At 45.8% G+C, this 19,468-nt stretch overlaps 1 protein-coding gene across 3 annotated transcripts; it reads left to right on the plus strand.

The window, feature by feature from the left end:
- Positions 1 to 961: 961 nt before the first annotated feature.
- LOC146788923 (cis-aconitate decarboxylase-like) lies at positions 962 to 19,146 on the plus strand. 3 transcript variants are annotated; one of them, XM_085630488.1, is made up of 7 exons: positions 962 to 1,250; positions 2,851 to 3,252; positions 4,943 to 4,997; positions 5,781 to 5,968; positions 14,528 to 14,620; positions 15,263 to 15,468; positions 17,208 to 19,146. In XM_085630488.1, the coding sequence occupies exons 2-7, from the start codon at positions 3,232 to 3,234 to the stop codon at positions 18,127 to 18,129; spliced, it is 1,485 nt and encodes a 494-aa protein (XP_085486614.1). In that variant the 5' UTR covers positions 962 to 1,250; positions 2,851 to 3,231; the 3' UTR covers positions 18,130 to 19,146. The 3 variants fall into 3 exon arrangements, with proteins under 3 accessions (XP_085486614.1, XP_085486615.1, XP_085486613.1); XM_085630489.1 differs by lacking the exon at positions 2,851 to 3,252; XM_085630487.1 differs by lacking the exon at positions 962 to 1,250 and having other exon boundaries at positions 1,271 to 3,252.
- Positions 19,147 to 19,468: the final 322 nt, after the last annotated feature.

A 19,468-nucleotide genomic window follows, 5' to 3' on the forward strand; every position in this document is an offset into this window, starting at 1 on the left:
TTTACATCCTTCCCCCACACACTTTCCTTGTTTTCTCTGTGGTCCTTCATATATTATGCAGCCGGTCACCCATTTTCTGGCACGCCCCCCCACTGGGAGGTTCTCATTTTCTGTGCCACTTCACCCACTCTGTGTCCCTTGGCATACACTGTGCTCCCCCCTGTGTCCCCTCACCCATTCTGTGCCAGCCCCCCCAACACCCCCCACCACCACACACACACTCTGTTGTCCTTCACAGGTGAAATTCACCCCAGGCAGGCCCTGTAGAAACCCTTGCAAACTGCACCTCCACTCTCCGGTGGCAGTCGGACTCTCTCCAGGTGACATCCCACTTCCGGCAGATTACACTTCCGTTCTTGGCACACACGCGCGCGCGCACACACACACGCGCACACACACGTTTGTTGCTGTGGGGATATTGTTGGTGGGCAGCGTTTGGGTGTCTTTCTTACTGATTAAAGACGTTTCTAAAATATGTTATCACAATGGCACTTTTTAAAGCACTTATTTCCAAAAAATACTGGCCTGGGTGGTTTACTTTTTCGTATTTCAACTGTTGTATTCCGGTAGGTTTTAGAAAATTATACCACTGGTTTCCCTGAAACCGCTCCTTTGTTGAGGTTTGCATCACTGTTAATATTTTTTTGTTGTGGAAAACTGATTGTCTTCTAAGAGGTTAATTAATGTTTGATGATTGAACTCAGGTCTAATTATACGCTGTGCTTTGTAAAATGGTCCGATCATGTCTTTGTTTGCCTAAAGCAGATTTCAACATAAGTAAAGAGATAAAAACATGTATAATAGCGAATTTTCTGTCCGGAGTTTCCTCCAAGTATTTCCCTGTTCTTTCCCCGAATCTGGACACACCTTGCCCCGCCCCCTACAGGTCACGTCACTGGGGATGTCTCTTCCTCCAGAGCCATTCACCTGAAGTGAATATAAACGATGGAAGAGGCAGACACGGACACCAAGCACCAGGGACATCGGTCTCCTGCAACTCCAAGAGTCCAAGACAGCTGCACCCCGCCAATAGTAGAGACATCTGCACCCAGCAACACCAGAGACATCTGCCCCCTGTTGACCCAGAGACATCTGCGTCCCTCCAGCACCAGAGACATCTGCCCTCCAGCACCAGAGACAGCAGCCGCCCTCCAGCACCAGAGACAGCAGCCGCCCTCCAGCACCAGTGACGGGCGCTCTATCAGGAGAAGAAGGCTTCAAGGCGCACAATGCTGCTGTCTACCTTCCAGGTGAGGCTCTGTTCCTTCCAACCTGCGTGTTCTCGCGTCGCTCAGTCGCTGTGTTTACTTGTTTTATCTGTTGATTCGAGGCGCTTCCTGTCTCTGTGACAAGGAGCCGAGGCCCTCTTACCAGACTTCCATGAGTGCTGGAGAGGTTTTACTGCACGTGCAGTGTGCCTCAGAGGTGCTGGAACCATTCTTAGAGGGGAGATGCACACCACTAAAGGCATAGGGGAAGTGTGTCAGTCTGTCTTTGAAAAGACGACACGCCCGAGGAAACACATCGGAATGGCCTCTTAATTGTGTGGGCTGGTGTAGCGCCTCGTGCGCCCCGTGTTGTAGTGCCGCTGTGCCACATACAGATGGTTAACAAGTATTAATTCTAGATTTCGTCAGTGTTTTTACAAAGTCTGTCCCCAGACCAGTTAAAGCACTTTCATTGTTTACACTTTTTAAACTTGTTGGGGAACTGAGGGTGGGAAGCACTTTGATTCCTTGCCTCATGCAGAGTGTCCCCGGAGCCGCCCACCCCCCCCCCCTTCACTGAGAGGGTGTGTCTTGCGTCGTGTCTCGCCACACGCTAACACTTGCACAGCTGCACCGGCCGTTATTAGAGCCCCAGTGAGTGGCTGAAAACACGACCGGGAGTAGACATCGCACGGGTTTAGGACAGAGATCTGCGCACACGGAAACTGACGCTCCAGAGTCTCACGCGAACACACATACTTTCTTTCTCTTTCCTTCTCTCGCTTCTTCTTATCCTCTTTTCTCATATATTTTTCTTATTTCTTTTTCTTTCCCACTTCATTTTCTTTCATCCTCTCAATTCCTTACCTTTCTTGTAGATATGTATTTCCTTCTATATGAGTGTCGCACACGGACGCACACTTTTCTTTACTTTTTTCTCCCTTCCTTGTTGCCTTTTTTTCTCGTTTCATCTGCCCCTCTCATCTATTCTTTCTCTCTTTCTTTCCCTCTCACTTTTTCATTCTCTCGCTCTTCCCTTTCCCACGCTTTCCAGTTTCTCTCTGTTTTCATCAATCCACCCAAGTGCCAGGTGTAGCGGGGATATCACCAGTCAGTCTAGGCCCCGGATGTCACCACAGGGTTCTCTTCTTCTCGCCCCTGCTGCTGCTGGCATGATCCCCGGGACCAGGAGTAACACACACACGCGCACACACACGTTTGCTGCTGTGGGGGATATTGTTGGTGGGCAGCGTTTGGGTGTCTTTCTTACTGATTAAAGACGTTTCTAAAATATGTTATCACAATGGCACTTTTTAAAGCACGTATTTCCAAAAATACTGGCCTGGGTGCTTTACTTTTTCGTATTTCAACTGTTGTATTCCCGTAGGTTTTAGAAAATTATACCACTGGTTTCCCTGAAACCGCTCCTTTGTTGAGGTTTGCACAATGATGTTCATATTTTTTTTTGTGTGGAAAACTGATTGTCTTCTAAGAGGTTAATTAATGTTTGATGATTGAACTCAGGTCTAATTATACGCTGTGCTTTGTAAAATGGTCCGATCATGTCTTTGTTTGCCTAAAGCAGATTTCAACATAAGTAAAGAAATAAAAACATGTATAATAGCGGATTTTCTGTCCGGAGTTTCCTCCGAGTATTTCCCTGTTCTTTCCCCGAATCTGGACACACCTTGCCCCGCCCCCTACAGGTCACGTCACTGGGGATGTCTCTTCCTCCAGAGCCATTCACCAGAAGTGAATATAAACGATGGAAGAGGCGGACACAGACACCAAGCACCAGGGACATCGGTCTCCGGCAACCCCAAGAGTCCAAGACAGCTGCACCCCGCCAATAGTAGAGACATCTGCACCCCGCAACACCAGAGACATCTGCCCCCTGCTGACCCAGAGACATCTGCGTCCCTCCAGCACCAGAGACATCTGCCCTCCAGCACCAGAGACAGCAGCCGCCCTCCAGCACCAGTGACGGGCGCTCTTTCAGGATAAGAAGGCTTCAAGGCGCACAATGCTGCTGTCTACCTTCCAGGTGAGGCTCTGTTCCAACCTGCGTGTTCTCGCATCGCTCAGTCGCTGTGTTTACTTGTTTTATCTGTTGTTTTCGAGGCGCTTCCTGTCTCTATGACAGGGAGCCGAGCGCCTCTTACCAGACTTCCATGAGTGCTGAAGAGGTTCTACTGCACGTGCAGTGTGCCTCAGAGGTGCTGGAACCATTATTTGAGGGGAGATGAACACCATTAAAGGCATAGGGGAAGTGTGTCAGTCTGTCTTTGAAAAAACGACACGCCCGAGGAAACACATCGGAATGGCCTCTTCATTGTTCTTCTCTGTCTAAAATCTTTAGGGCTGGTGTAGCGCCTCGTGCGCCCCGTGTTGTAGTGCCGCTGTGCCACATACAGATGGTTAACAATTGTTAATTCTAGATTACGTCAGTGTTTTTGCAAAGTCTGTCCCCAGACCAGTTAAAGCACTTTCATTGTTTATACTTCTTAAACTTGTTGGGGAACGGAGGGTGGGAAGCACTTAGATTCCTTGTTTCATGCAGAGTGTCCCCGGAGCCGCCCCCCCCCCTTCACTGAGAGGGTGTGTCTTGCGTCGTGTCTCGCCACACGCTAACACTTGCACAGCTGCACCAGCCGTTATTAGAGCCCCAGTGATTGGCTGAAAACACGACCGGGAGTAGACATCGCAGGGGTTTAGGACAGAGATCTGCGCACACGGAAACTGACGCTCCAGAGTCTCACACGAACACACATACTTTTTATTTACTTATTTATTTTATGCGTTTTTACATACCGCGGACTTTACCCGAAGGTGTCAGAGCGCTTCACAATAGGAACAGTAATGATACATGAGGCGAACATTGCAAGTGAGCATGTTACTTTCCTTCTCTTTCCTTCTCTCGCTTCTTCTTATCCTCTTTTCTCATATATTTTTCCTATTTCGTTTTCTTTCCCACTTCATTTTCTTTCATCCTCTCAATTCCTTTCCTTTCTTGTAGATATTTATTTCCTTCTATATGAGTGTCGCACACAGACGCACACTTTTCTTTCCTTTTTTCTCCCTTCCTTGTTGCCTTTTTATCTCGTTTCATCTGCCCCTCTCATCTATTCTTTCTCTCTTTCTTTCCCTCTCACTTTTTCATTCTCTCGCTCTTCCCTTTCCCGCGCTTTCCAGTTTCTCTCTCTGTTTTCATCAATCCGCCCAAGTGCCAGGTGTAGCGGGGATATCACCAGTCAGTCTGGGCCCCGGGTGTCACCACAGGGTTCTCTTCTTCTCGCCCCTGCTGCTGCTGGCATGATCCCCGGGACCAGGAGTAATAAAGCACGTGCAGGGGTCAGCTAAGGACATGCCAGGGGTAGCAGTGCCCACCCCACGATTCACAACCAAGCCTTGCACTCGGGCGCCAGCAGAAGGGAAGACGCCCGTGCGAGGGTCACTTTCTACACTGTGCGCAGGTCGTCCTTCCATCCCTTGAAAATTACCAATGGGGCCCCGGAAGCATTCGTTGTAACTGACGTGCAACGCACACAAGTCACGCGCTGCACTGTCACTAATGCATCTGCCTCGCTGATGCACGCGCGCTCCATTGAGTCCATACCGCACGCACACAAGAGTTGAGATTCAACATTTCTTGGAAGTGGTGCCCGTGCCTGACCCTCAGGGGTCCACAATCACAAATAAATACCTCCCTAACATCAAACACTCTTTTCTTTCAGAAATCAAAGCCCGTCCTCTCGCTGTCCAGACGGAGCCACACTGCGGCCGTGGAAGGTAGGTGTCTGCGCAAGTTCACACTGGGACTCAGGGAGGGGGGTCTTTGTGTCCTAGGGTCTGATCACTGTGCTGTGTCCTGTGGTTTGTTAAAAGTGCTGTGGAGGGTTTGTTAATGATCTGTGTTCGAAAGTTTGTAAAATGTTAAGTGTTCTAGGGTTTGTTAAATGTTCAGTGTCCTACGGTTTTTAAAGTTCTATGTCCCAGGGGTGTTAGAAGTGCTGTGTCCTAGGGGGGTGCTAAGGTTTGTTAATATGCTGTGTCCCAGGGTTTGTTAAATGTGCTGTGTCCCAGGGTTTGTTAAATGTGCTGTGTCCTAGGGGTGCTGTGTCCTAAGGTGTGTTGAATGTCCTGTTCATAGGGTCTGTTAAATGTTCGGTGTACATGGGTTTGTAAAATGTTTTGTGTCCTAGGGTTTGTTAAATGTTCAGTGTCCTGGGGTTTGTTAAATGTTCTGTGTCGTAGGGTTTGTTAAATGTTTCATGTCATAGGCTTTGTTAAATGTTCCCCGTCGTGGGGTTTGTTTAATGGTCTGTGCCGTAGGGTTTGTTAAATGTTCTGTGTCCTGGAGTTTGTTTAGTGATCTGCGATCTAGGGTTTGTTATCTGCTCCAGTGTGTACCATCCTGATGTAGGTCTTCGCTCAGCCTCGTCTCCATGTCCGCGTGATGCTGGCTGAGATCCGCTTGAGCTTGTTTTGTTTCGGATCCAGATCCGCTGGATTTCTTGTCTTACTCTACCCAGGCTAGCAGTAGGTCTTATCCTCTCCCTTCTTCCTGTGCAGCGTTGGAAGGGTCCCCCCTGGAGAAGGCGGTCACTAGCAGCTTTGCTTCTTTTATCCATGGAGTGCAGTTGGATCACCTGTCACATGCTGTTCGACACCGCAGCAAGCGCATGATCCTGGACAGCATCGGAGTTGGATTGGTGGGAAGCACAACGCATGTGTTCGACATCGCCTTGGGATACTGTCAGGTAAGATGAGGTCTGGAACCCACCAGGCAGCACATTATGGAACAATCCTCCTTTTAAAGGGAACCTCTAGACCACAGGTGCCCAACATAACCCTAGATACTACAAGGTGTGATCAGGCCTAGACCATTGTAGGAATCACTCTATGGAGCATTGTGTGAACTTTTTCAAAAGCCCCAGGACAATCAAGAGTTACAGGGCTCAAAGTGTAAGCATCAAAGCCTTTTACCACTTGTGTCCTGGGGTTTAACTCTACTATTGAAAACAAAACGGAACTAAAGAAACTGAACACTAAGCACACCCCTTTAGCACTTGACCCCATTGGTAGCAAATTTGTGCAGTTTCAAGTCTTACTCAAGGAGGTGGTGTGGGATTGAATGAAACGTCTATTAGCAATCATTACAGTTATGTCCAACCAGTGTTTTCAGTCAAAGCAAAAACATACTGTACTTCAGTCACACAACAGAAAACTGTACATAAAATATTAGAGACAAGACAAACATGGTACACAATAATTAATGTAACAAATTCTGTTTGAGGAAACAAATGATTTCCTGTCCAAAGTAATTATACCATCTATTCATTGTGAACTCCGGCCCTCTGCCCTATCGAGAGACGGGTTAGTGCAGGTCTTCTTGTTCCCTCATTTCTGGGTTCTCCTCCCCGTCTACCACTTCTCACAAGAAACATGACTAGGTTTGTGCCAGGGTATGTCATTTCCTCAAGCCACAGTTCTCTTAATGCTCTTCTCTTACACTGTACATTAATCTTCATAGTCCTGGGGTGATCGGTTGAGTCTTGCTGGCTGTGAGTTGGCAGTGTGTGTCTGCCAGTGGCCTGTGGTTCCACACAGCCCACTGGGGGAGGTGTTCTGACTGAGCCCAGCCAACACTATTGGGGTGTCTGGGCCCAAGGGCGATGCAAGCTGCAATCCGCCAGCGCTGCTGAGTTTATTGCTGGGCCCTCATTGGTGCTTCTTCCTTGGACCTAAACACAAGTCCCCGGCCAAACGAAGTGCAGAGCCAAACCAGTCACAGCGATGGTCCAATGGAGGATGGGAACAGACTGCTGATGACGGTGTGATCTTGTCATGGCACCTACACTTTCAAGGTGTTTTAATTTTATATAAGGTGATGATTCTCAGTTCTTCAGGACCCCCGTTAGTCACATACTTAGTTTCATTATGGGGAGAATGAGACAGGTGATGTTGTGATCTCAGTGAGCGCCCTAGTACTCACAGGCGCTTTAGCTTATTAAGACTCCATAGGTGCCACAGAGTCTCGAAGCCTCACTACACAGACTGACAGTGCGTGTCTTTCCTGAGTTGCAGGTAGCTGTGTTCCGCTCCACCTGCCTCAGCTCCTCGCAGTTCTTCTTTTCAAGGCAACATAGTCTTTGGGCCAGGACATCTCAAGCCCCCTTCACAGACGCCAGTCAGCTCTTCCCCTCAAGGCAGGTCTCAGGCAGCTTCTCCAGGCAGATTTGTAGAACATCCTAGTTCCGGTTCTCAAACCAGGCAAAGAGGCGTTACAGTCAGTGACGTCAATTCTCAAGCATAGATGAGTTTCTCAGGACCACTGGTGTGAAACCATAGCATTCTGGTACAGAAATCCTCAAACACTGGCTACTAGGGTCTACCTAATACTTGTTCTAAGTTTGAGGATAGTCTGTGCCTTCCGCAAGTCCAAGGGTTTAAGGCAGTTCACAACTTTAGCACATTCCTCCTAGACAGGTTCATGTAGTCATTGCCTCACAGTGTTAGAAGGGCAATGAGTCTCTTCTCAGGGGATACCCAAAATAAAGGCACACTATCTACGGCTCAGCTTGTTGGGGTTTACCCTTCTGAGGAGCAACGGAGCAGGAAAGAGCAGGGGGATTCCCCTTTGCTTCATCCATCTATCTCCTAATCTTTCCATCCTAGAGTCTGGTCCACTGCAAAGGGCCTCAGGAATGTCTCATGGAGCTCTGCAATTCACATTGCGGTCTGGGGCTCCCACCCTCTTATGTACCACTTCGTTTCAGAACCTCACAAGGGATTCCTTGGTTTCTACAGTTGCATGCAGCACACTAGTTCTGTGCACATTCTTCTGTACACGTAATCTACACATAAGCATGTCATATATGTCCCACATAGATGCAATGATGGAGTCGTTTGCAGGGCAGAGGTAGAGCACTTTAAAACACAGGAGAGGCCAGGCGGTAAACTCTCCTTGGCCAGTAACAGGCAATAAAGCCTGTCCTGCCACTTGATTTGTGAGAGCCTCCTCTGTCAATCTTCTACAGCCTGGGAGCTGATGCAGTCTCGTTCAGATAAGGAGGGTGCAGTTGGTGAACACCTGTAGACATCAGAACCCAGCTCTGGACCTTGTCCTGTTTCACAAGAACCATCAGCCCACACTCATGATTATTGTGAGTGCTTAGGACACACTCATGATTGTCATGGGTGCTTCGGGCACACTCATGTTTGTTGTGGGTGCTTAGGACACACACTAATGATTGTTGTTGGTGCTTCGGACACACACTCATGATTGTTGTGTGTGCTTAGGACACACACCAATGATTGTTGTGGGTGCTCAGGACACACAATCATGATTGTCGTGTGTGCTTAGGGCTCAAGCTCATGATTGTTGTGGGTGCTCAGGGCACAAACTCATGATTGTTGTGGGTGCTTAGGATACACACTAACGATTGTTGTGGGTGCTTAGGACACACACTCATGATTGTTGTGGGTGCTCAGGGCACACACTCATGATTGTTGTGGGTGCTCAGGGCACACACTCATGATTGTTGTGGGTGCTCAACACACACACGCATGATTGTTGTGGGTGCTTAGGGCACACTCATGATTGTTGTGAGTGCTTAGGACACGCTCATGATTGTTGTGGGTACTTAGGACATACACTCATTATTGTTGTAAGTGTTTGGTTTATAATAAAGAAATCCAGTATGAAATCAAAAGGGGGACTGGAGAACAAGATCCACACTATGCAGCATCATGCATGGGACTTTTTTCACCAGGCACCTTTTAAAAGAAATCACAAGAAAAAGTACCCTTCAGAAATTAGGTGGCATCACCTGCTCAGACACTTTCAGATAACAGACAAGATGGGATAGAACGCAATTCCACGTCCGCTAACTAAACTGATGCAAATAATAGATGTTCAATTTCAAACTAAAATAGTGCAAGATAAAAAACACCACGAATGCATGCAACCAAATACTCAATCATGTTTTAATCCATTAGGACATATCTGTTTACCATCAGGGTGGGAGTTTGCTATGTAAGTGTATTCAAATTCCATTATGCAGGAGAAATTAGACTTCAATAAAAGCAGCAACACCCAACTAAAGGCAGGAGAGATGTTTCCGTAAAATATTTACCTGAGATGTTACTAATTAAAGAAAATCAGATATCAATTCAGCTAACCGGCCATGGGTCAACAATTTTACAACCAGTTTCATACTACAGTTCAGCCTTTAACCGCAGTGCCCAATTGTGTTAAGAACTCTGTTCTAGAGATTGAGGAAGAAAACAAATCTATTTCCGGTTCTAAAGTGGTTCAAGATTTATTCCCAATCTTCATGTCTGAAAATAAAAAAGAACTTTCTGAAGATAAACAAGAGGTAAAGGTAAAAAACGGTAAACATAGAAATAATAAAGGGAATAAAAGGAAACCAATCCGAAAATACAGGAAGAAAAGACAACGACGGATAATCTTCCAAAACTCTCTAGTTGCATCGGAGAACGAAGAAATAGACTTGGATCCAACTTCTACGTCTTTAAAGGTGGAAAGTGAATTTTGCCCACCAATGTCTTTGGAAGTTTTGCCGCAAATGGAGGGCCCTCTTCCGAGTTCCTCTCCATCGACTGCGATAAGAGCCCCAATCCTATATCAACTTGGGCCCCTTAACCCTTTGGCCTCTTCTTTCTCTCCTGCCCCAGAGATTGGAGACCGCTCTCTTCCTGCGCGCCATCCAAAAAACTCAAAGGCTCATGTGGACACTCTCGTGTTAGACTTTTTACCTTTATTCGATGCAGATATACCCCTAAACAGAGCATGGCTACTTAAGCGTTTTAGCCAGATTGAAAGTCTTCACCCTATTCAATCTAGGGACATTGAGCTAGTCTCTTTGTCTGGTGGAGACAGGGTTTTGAGTATAAGGGTTAAATTTTATTCACCTATCATTGTAAATTTGATATTACAGCAAGCTGAGAATTTTCAACGCACAGGTATTGATGTTCTCCCTATTTTTAACCTTGGTAATACCAACCCTTCCCTTGGGATGGCACTAAAGGGCGATAAACAAAATGGGGTAGCCTCCCCTCTTAGAGACCTGAAGATTTGGGTCTCTAAGGGGAAACGTTCGGTCTCTCAGGTAAAGCCACTCCCTCTGCCTCAGAATTCCTCCTTCATAGAGGATAATAATCGGTGGAATTGGCTGCACAGTGCCTTATCTACTAAGACCACAGATAACCCCAAATTGTTTCACCATCTTTAACACCCCATTGAAAATTATTTCTTGGAATGCGGCAGGGATTCATAGTAGTCCAGAGAAATTTGACCTTTTATTCTCTTTAGGAGCAAATGTGATTTGTATACAGGAAACCTGGTGTATTAATATGCTGGACGTTTCGAAGGATTTCTATGTTTTGGAAGTGCCAGCTGCCCCTTCCAAGAAAGGTCACGCTAGGGGGGGAATCGCTTGTCTATTATCAAATAAATTGCAGTGGAGATTTTCCCATTACACCGACTCAAGTAAATTTTTTCACGCTATAACAATAGCAAATCTGTTTAGTAATTTTAAAAAGTCACCTATTGTTATTCTTAATGTGTATATTCCTCCAGAAGAGCGTTTTAATCTCATATTGAAGCAGGTATTTCGATATATTGATCAAATTAAAAATGTTCCATCCCCTCCGGATATCATTCTCGTTGGAGATCTGAACTGCAAAATTTCCAATGCTAGTCTGAAACTTTTTAGAAATAAATCTAAAGAAGAGGCGCATTTTGTTCCCCTACCCCTCTTCCCAGATAAGTTAGTGACTAACAAAAGAGGGAAGATTCTGCTAAAAGAACTAGCGGCCGTTGAGGGACTTATATTAAATGGGAGATTCCCGTCCGATGTGCCTGCCAAATTTACACATAAGTCTCCTTTTGGGTCTTCTATCTTGGATTATGCAATCTCGGATTATGGCTTGTTTCCGTGTATTCAGGATTTTAAGATTATTCCTACATCTCTGAGCGACCATAGTGTAATGCTCATAACTATTTCTTTAAATTCCATGCCCACTGCGCCATGGTCCCTTAACGGCAGTGACGCTGCTTTCCACGCTTCCACGAGAAGGTGTTTTTGGAATCCTTCTGCCATTAATGGGGTCCAGGATATATTATGTGAAACTTTAATAGAATTAAATGAGTGGCGTGGTCTAGAAATAGTTAATTTTGAAAAACTCATGCGAAACATTATTTTACATGTAAAAAAGACTTCCCGCCCTAGAAAAGGGGTAGTGGTGCCTAGTATACTACGCATCCTGAACAAGGAAATAAATAAACTAGTCCGTGAGCAATATCTAGATAGAGTTATGGAACGAGAAAAAGAAATTTCTAGACTAAAAAGAAAGAGATGCAGACTAAAGGCGAAAATAAAAAAGGAGAAGGAAGATACAGTTTGGATCAACTTGAGGGAATCAGTTGTTCATGGTAGGATTAGAGAATTTTGGGCAATAATTGGGAAGGGATGTGGTACTAGAATAAGCCCTTGCCCCATCCCCATAGCTGAAGAGGTATGGATCACTTATATTCGGGACCTCTATGCAGGGAATGGTATTACAGGTGAAGATATTGTCCTAGATGCAACGCCCGAAGGACTCATTAATTATCCCACAGAGGAAGCAATTGAGATGGCTATAAAAAATATGCGTGCCTCTGGGGCAATGGGTCCTGACGAACTCCCTATGACACTCCTGAAGCAGGATCCTTTAAGGTGGAGTAAAATCCTGTATCCATTGTTTAAAGCCTGTTTCTTGTCTAAAACGGTACCTGCCTCCTGGAGGGGAAGTATCTTGGTCCCTATTTTTAAGAAGGGAACCAGGGATAGCCCCAGCAATTATCGTTTGATAGCCCTCCTCGACTCTATCGGAAAGGTCTTTGCGAAATGTCTTTTAAATTTCCTCTCTGACTGGGTCGAGGAGAATAATATCTTGCCTCTTGAACAAACTGGCTTCCGTAGGGGGCATGGTACTTTAGATAACCTCACCGCTCTCCATGTGGTTACTGATAAATACGTGCAGGTGAGAGGGGGGGTGGTGTATACGGCTTTTATTGATTTCTCCACAGTGTTCGATAAAGTAGATCGTAGAACGCTGTGGAGAAAATTGGCAGCTCTTGGTGTTCCAGCTTATCTATTGGAGCTTGTTCGGACTCTCCATACAGAGACTTGGTGTAGTGTCTTGCAAGGGGGCGAAAGGGGGCTCTCCCATCAAATTTCGTCCTTGAATGGCCTTAAACAAGGCTGTTTATTGGCTCCCCTTTTGTTCTCCTTATATACTGTAGACCTACCCGCCGCCTTGTCTGCCAGTGAGGGTATTGCTCCGGTGATGGGGGGGACCCCAATATCCTGCTTGATGTATGCCGATGACGTCCTTATTCTAGACTTGACTCCTAAAGGACTTACAAATCGGCTACATGCCCTTCATGTTTTTGCTGCTGCCCATTGCATGAAGATTAATTTATCTAAAAGTAAAGTTATGTGCATAGCCGGTAAGAAGAAGTGCCGATCTGTAAATTTTGGATGGTATATCGGCGGCCAAAAACTGGAGGTTGTTAACTCCTATACCTTCCTGGGGAAAATTATCACGGCTAACTTGAGTGAGAGGCCCCATATTGAGCATAGTTCACGCAAAGCCCTCGCCCATGGCAAAGGTTTAAACTCCCTCTATCAGGCTACGGGGAAAAGGCACTTTTCGTGTTTACTGGAGGTGTACAGGTCTAAAATCCCCGCAACGATACTGTATGGTATAGAACTTATAGAGGTGAAATATTGGGACTTTTGCCATAAGATTGAGGGGAAACTCTTAAGATCCCTATCTTCTCTGAATACTGCGTGCTCTTTGGCCGCTTGTAGGCTCGATTTCGGTCTCAGGAGCAGTTGGGTACAGGGACTATGTGCCCTAGTAAAATGGGTGGCCTGCCTGGCTAGAGCTGAACTAGGGACGATGAGAGCTCTCCTCAGAAGTGAATTACTGGGTAATTTCAAAGAGTTTTCACAACTTGTAAGGAATTTTAGAAAAGCCGTAACCCTTCTAAAATTAGATGAAAACACCTTGTTTTTGTATTCTCCCTTACAGTTAAAACTCGTATTAAAACAGGCCTCGTGGGAACTATGTTTTCAGTCTGATAAGAAGTTAATCTGTGAAAAAAGGGATGTAGACCTTCTCCTTAATTCTTATGTGATGAAGTTGGCCCAACCCTATGTCACATGGAACTTGCCGCATGGTATTCGTAGATTCTGGTTTCTTTTACGTTACGACCTAGTACCTTTAAATCTACTTTTATCCAAATGGTACGGTTCTTCTCCTATGTGCAATTTATGTAAACTGAGTACCCAGGATTGTATGCATGTTTTATTGACCTGCCCTGCGCTCCGTATATTGCGTCTCAGATGGTTAAAACCTATTTGTATCCGTCTGGGCATTTCCACTTTGAACGGCTTTCTCCAAGCACTTTATTGGCCTCCTAATGAAATGTTCTGTTTCTATATTTTTAACTTTTTTAAAGGTTTTTTAGCTATTTATTAACATGCCTCTGGAGATGTTTGACATTGCTTCCTGCTGTAGATCTGTCATTGTATGTTATTTTTGTACTTAAATATGTTTCTCAAATGTCATAATCTTGATATGTACTTGTCTTCTGCTTTTATCATTGTAAACTTCTATGTGGCCCTCTTTTGAGAGCCAAAACATAATAAATAAATTGAAATTGAAATTGAATTACAACCAGTTTCTGCCGCTATGTGATATGTAGACAAAAACGTACTGTCAACTACATCCTGGGCAGTACCGTGTACAGAGTTGTATGCAAATAGTTCTGTGTTTGATGTTCTACGGATTAGACTTCAGTGTCAGACAACCATCTACCATTAGATAGGAAAGGTCCCAACAAGCCTAGGTTGGTGAATATGCCAATGGTATTTACTTTTGTAAGATCAATTTACATTTAATCTCTCTGTGACTATGTTTAACAAGGTTTCCTGCCCCTTACAATGGGAGGTGAAGACACCTGTAGGGTGGAGAGGGATGGGTGATTTAGAATGTTCTCAGCACCCATGATTGCGAAGAGTTTAGAGCTCGGTGCATCTTACGGGATTGTGTCTGTGCGCTTTAAGGAGCAAACCTTGCACTGGGATAGGTTATCTCCTAAGCAGGCTGCGGCCCTGTACTATCCTGTGCATGACTCATGTAGGGGTATCTATACTCCCAAGTGGCTCCTGATGAACCCCCACAGGATGTATCAGTTGGTGCATTATTCCCTCATAAGAGTTTCTCTCTTTCTCCTCTAACAGGACCTGTATCCCTCTTCTGCAACCAGCTCTGTTTACGGACGACATGGACTGCGGCTCTCCCCCACTCTGGCTGCATACTCCAACGGAGTGGCGGTAAGGCACTGGGCAGCCGCCTCTCATTCAATCAATTGATTAACCCATGAATCTGTGTGTAATGTCAGTGCAACTGTTAGGCTGAGGTGAGAGGGTGGAGATCAGTCATCTTTACACTTTGACTGAATCCCTACCCCTTATTTACATCAATATGGTTTCACACCACAATAACCTCCCTGGTGTGATCTTTGAGATTCTAGGATGAACATGCACACTCCATGGACGTAGTAATTGGACATGGATCTGGTTCCCTGATTGTTGTGTGGCAAATGGACTATTTATTCTCTAAAGGATTCTAGAAGGCGATGGCGTAGATTCTCTGTTAAATACTAGGTCCTGTTTTCCTGCTCCTCTGCCCTCTTTGGAGAGGGGTTCTCTCAGACAATAGCATAGCTGAATGTCCAATTGTGAATTTTGGGATCATCTTCCTTCTGTAATATGTTTCTATAGGGCAGAGGATAAGTCAATCTTCTGAATGACATCATGTCCCCTCTGCCTTCTGTACAGAGCTCCTATTGGTCAATGGAATTGTGCTCTGCTGATTGGCAGACCTTGGATCCTCCCTCTTCAGCACTGGGCAGCAGTGCTGTCTCTGAATATTCTTTAAAGGTCCCCTAACTCTCCTCTCCTCTCTTATCACAGACTCATGCTATGGACTTTGATGACACCTGGCACCCTGCCACCCACCCCTCGGGTGCTCTGCTGCCTGCCCTCTTGGCTACTTCTCAGATGCTGCCTGTGGGTTCAAGGCCCAGCGGTGCAGACCTCCTGCTGGCATTCAACGTGGGCATCGAGGTGCAAGGAAGACTCATGAGGTTCTCCAGTGAGGCCAGCAACATCCCAAAGAGGTACGGTGATGCACACCAAGACGATGTATGTACCGAAGAGCTATGAGCAATGCTGACAGAGGGTTTTTAAATCGAGGAGCTATGAGCAATGCTGACAGAGGGTTTTTTAAACCGAGGAGCTATGAGCAATGCTAAAAGAGGGTTTTTTAGACCGAAGAGCTATGTGTAATGCTAACAGCAGGTTTATTCTTAATTGAAGAGCTATGTGTGATGCCCCCAAATGACATTTACATTTCAAGAAGTTATCCATGATGTCTACAGATGGCATTTAGGTGACGAGGGTCCATGCATGATGCCTTCAGAGTTTTTAAATAACCGGGAATGTAAAATGTAAATGTTGTATACTTGTAAAGCGCACAGCTGCCCCAGCAACAGGGCGTCCCGGCGCTGTATACTGCTGGGGAACCCATCCTGGCTTTCCCTGTGAGATGGTCCCTACTGGGCATCTCCAAGGTGAAGACAAGCATCCCCGGCGCTGATGGGGCCGTAAGTGGAGATTAAGCAAGCTATTGCCCAGAGTTGCTGAGTGGGATCCATGGTTAGAGTAGGCACCGAGGCGAGAATTATCGAGTCCGCTGACCTTGGCCCAAGACCCTGCCGCGTCGGGAATCAAACCCTGGTCCCGGGCCGACCTCTGCTTCCGGGTCTGCCACCTCTAACCAGTGAGCCACACCACTCCACTATATATAATAACCACAGAGGACGTCTATCAACTTAACTTGCATTTATCATGCCCTCAAAGGACAGCAAGTTCTTCAAGATGTACATGTAATGCCCACAGAGGGCACCACTAGTTCAGCGAGATGACCATAGTGGGCGTTTATACCCCCGAAAAAATGTGTGATGAGCGCAAAGGACAGCAATACTGCCAAGAGGTTCATTTGATACTCCACAGACGCCAAAACTATGCCTCCGATGCACGTATGATGCCCACAAAATAAGCACATGCAAATGGATCTTAGTAGGTTGTAAACATTGAATTTTCTTAATGTGCCAATACCCCACCATATCATTAGTATACTTGTCTGGCTTTACTGCATGATACAAGTTGCATTAGATATTACATCACTGACATTACTGTGATTCCTTAGAAACAAATGTCTGATATTAACCTGCATTGGCCACTGTTCACAGTGCATTCATCGCTGTTAACCGCCCACCTCACAAGTAATGCACATAATGAGGGGAAAGGACAACTAACAACTGTTAATACTTGAAAGCACCTGGACAGTAAAGCTGTTAATAACAGTCCCCTTTAATTGCCACCTTACAGGAAGATAAACACCCCCTGTCCCCTTCTTGGTCATGTTTCCGCTTTGCCTCTCACATAGAAGGTAGAAAAGCCAGCATGCTTGGTATTTTATTGCCAATCGTAGCATTTCACCTGTGGGGCTTAGACCTCATTTTATCATTTGCATTACCCGCCTGATATTACAGCTATTATTAAAGGAGCTCTTTAGTGAATGATCTCACAATATATTTAACAACCCAACTACATTATCAATCAAAGGAACCTCCTGGAACCCCTACTGTTGGCAACTGCTGATGATGTGTAAGATTGAGTAAGAGGATACGTTTTCTAATACTGTTCAGTGGATGGTGCATTAAATATTCCACCGCTAATGTTACTGCCTTACATCATTACAGGCCTGACATGATCTGATCGCGTTTACACTCTTCACATTAATCACATTACTTCACTTGGCATAAATGTCTCATTTTTCTCTGTCCCCTTCCAGGTTTCACCCTCCCTCTGTGGTTGGCACCATGGGCAGTGCTGCTGCGATAGCCAAACTTCTTTCCTTGAATAAAGACCAATGTGCCCATGCTCTGGCAATTGCCACTTCCCTGGCAGGGGCACCCATGGCCAATGCCGCAACCCTTGCCAAGCCGCTACACATTGGCAATGCCACCCGTCTTGGGATGGAAGCAGCACTTCTAGCTGCCCGTGGGATGGAGGCCAACCCCCTCATCTTGGATGATGTTCCTGGCTGTTCAGGGTTCAGCGCTTTCTATGGAAACTACAAGCCGTCACCCCTGGAAATGCCAGGTGAAGACTATAGTTTCCTCCTGGAGAAGCAAGACATTGCCTTCAAGAGATTCCCTGCACACTTGGGCATGCACTGGGTAGCAGACGCTGCCATGTCAGTAAGGAACAGACTAGTCAATATCATGGGTTGCTTCAATCCCTCTACCATCCAGAGAATTATTCTGAGGGTCCCAGTGTCTAAATACATCAACAGGCCCTTCCCTGAGTCAGAACACCAGGCCCGACACTCGTTCCAGTTCAATGCTTGCACAGCCCTCCTGGACGGAGAAGTGGGCATCTCTTCTTTCGCCGAGGACAACCTCATGAGACCTGGTCTGATCAACCTGCTGGAGAAGGTGGTGCTGGAGCATCCTGTAGACAATGAAGCCAACTTCGACAAGATGTACGGAGAGGTGGTTCTTCTGCTGGAGGACGGGACTGTCCTGTCGGGGCGGTGTGATACCTTCTATGGACACTGGAGGAAGCCCCTCAGTCAAAACTCTCTCCGTGAGAAGTTCCGCTCCAATGCTCTCCATGTGCTGCACCAAGACCAGGCTGAGGATATCATTGAGATGGTGGAAGATATAGAGTGCCTGGAAGACAGCTCAAGTCTGGCCTCCTCCCTGCAATAGGCAGCTGTCAATCACAAATATATGCAACAGCTGTCTTTGCCCTCAACTGTATCCCTTCAATGGAAACAGTGAGGTCCATTCCTTCTGGAATCCCTGGAAATGTGAAAAATATGTTGTTAAAAATTCTTGTGTGAATTATAACAGGCCAATCATAGAAATATATTTGCCATTTCAGAGTGGCCAAAACAGATTAACCTTATAGATCCCTGGCTCCTTATAACTTCCCAATGGGGGACAGTCTGATGCTAGTTCTGGGTTGACTCCTTCCGAGTAATCCGTTTTGAAGTAAAGTATTTATAATTCAGTGCACTGCTGCTTTTAGAAGCAATTTTGTATTTTCTATTACGTATATTTATTTTTCAATAATAGTGTGATTGGCTACTGTAATGTAAATTTCAATGTTATTATTGTCGGTCATTGTTGTGTAGTTTGATGCAGGACATTGGCTGGTCCAAAGCTTGTTTTTCGTAACTCATGCTGTCCTATTTATAGAGAAGGCCTAACCCATGTACCATGTGAAGGCACTTAGTCCTGCTAGACTGAGTGATGAACTAATGAAGGATTCCCAAATGGTGGTGGTCGTCACTGCTTGAAGCCAGCTGACCCTGCTAAGATGGGATGGGTGATATGACTGCTGCTTCACCAGGAGAAATTTTTCAAACTCTCAGCCTCTCCATGGGGCACCCAGTAGTCACATGCTAGCAGGTAGCACAGGGCATCACCCAGCCACAGTATTCAATAATTCCTGTTTGGACACATACTTGAGGTGTGCACTGGGGCTGAGGGTTGAGTGGGCATGTGTTTATCAGCTGGCCTCAGTGAAGTCAGGTGTTCATCTGATGTGAAATAGGAGAGGACAAGCATCAAGTCACAGGACTTTGCCTTCCAAGGACGGCTCAAATTCAGCCACAGAGCAGAAGCAAATCGGGACTGCAATACCTTTGATTTCTGTCATCTGTTTGTACCGTAACAAGATGTATTTTTGCATAAACTCAATAAACTATTTATTAACTTTGAGCATATCATCTATTGAATAAATAACAAGCATTAAATCCATTACTGTGACTCAGGACTGAGAAACAACACAGGCACCCCCATGCATTCTGGTGTGCCATATACTGAATTTTTGTGATTTGCATTTTGCCAACTATGAGGTCAAATGCCCACAGACCAGGAAGTGTTTACAAAGGTGCAGTTTTACCACGCAACTGGGTAGAAGAAATTTGGATTACTCACATGGGCACATGGAGCCTGTCTGATTTTCTCACCTTCAAACTACTCTAGCAGAAGTGCAACTTCCACCCACTCTGACCACCGGGACCTGTTTTTTTTGTGAGAA

This window comes from Triturus cristatus, chromosome 10 (assembly GCF_964204655.1).
Source record: "Triturus cristatus chromosome 10, aTriCri1.1, whole genome shotgun sequence".
Taxonomy (NCBI): Eukaryota; Metazoa; Chordata; class Amphibia; order Caudata; family Salamandridae; genus Triturus; species Triturus cristatus.

Excerpts from the sequence above, each read along its gene's own strand:
- LOC146788923 (XM_085630488.1), top strand. The coding sequence starts at position 3,232 with ATGCTGCTGTCTACCTTCCAG. Across the intron at positions 3,253-4,942 it reads TGCTGCTGTCTACCTTCCAG|AAATCAAAGCCCGTCCTCTC; the intron begins GTGAGGCTCTGT and ends CTTTTCTTTCAG. Across the intron at positions 5,969-14,527 it reads TCGCCTTGGGATACTGTCAG|GACCTGTATCCCTCTTCTGC; the intron begins GTAAGATGAGGT and ends CTCCTCTAACAG.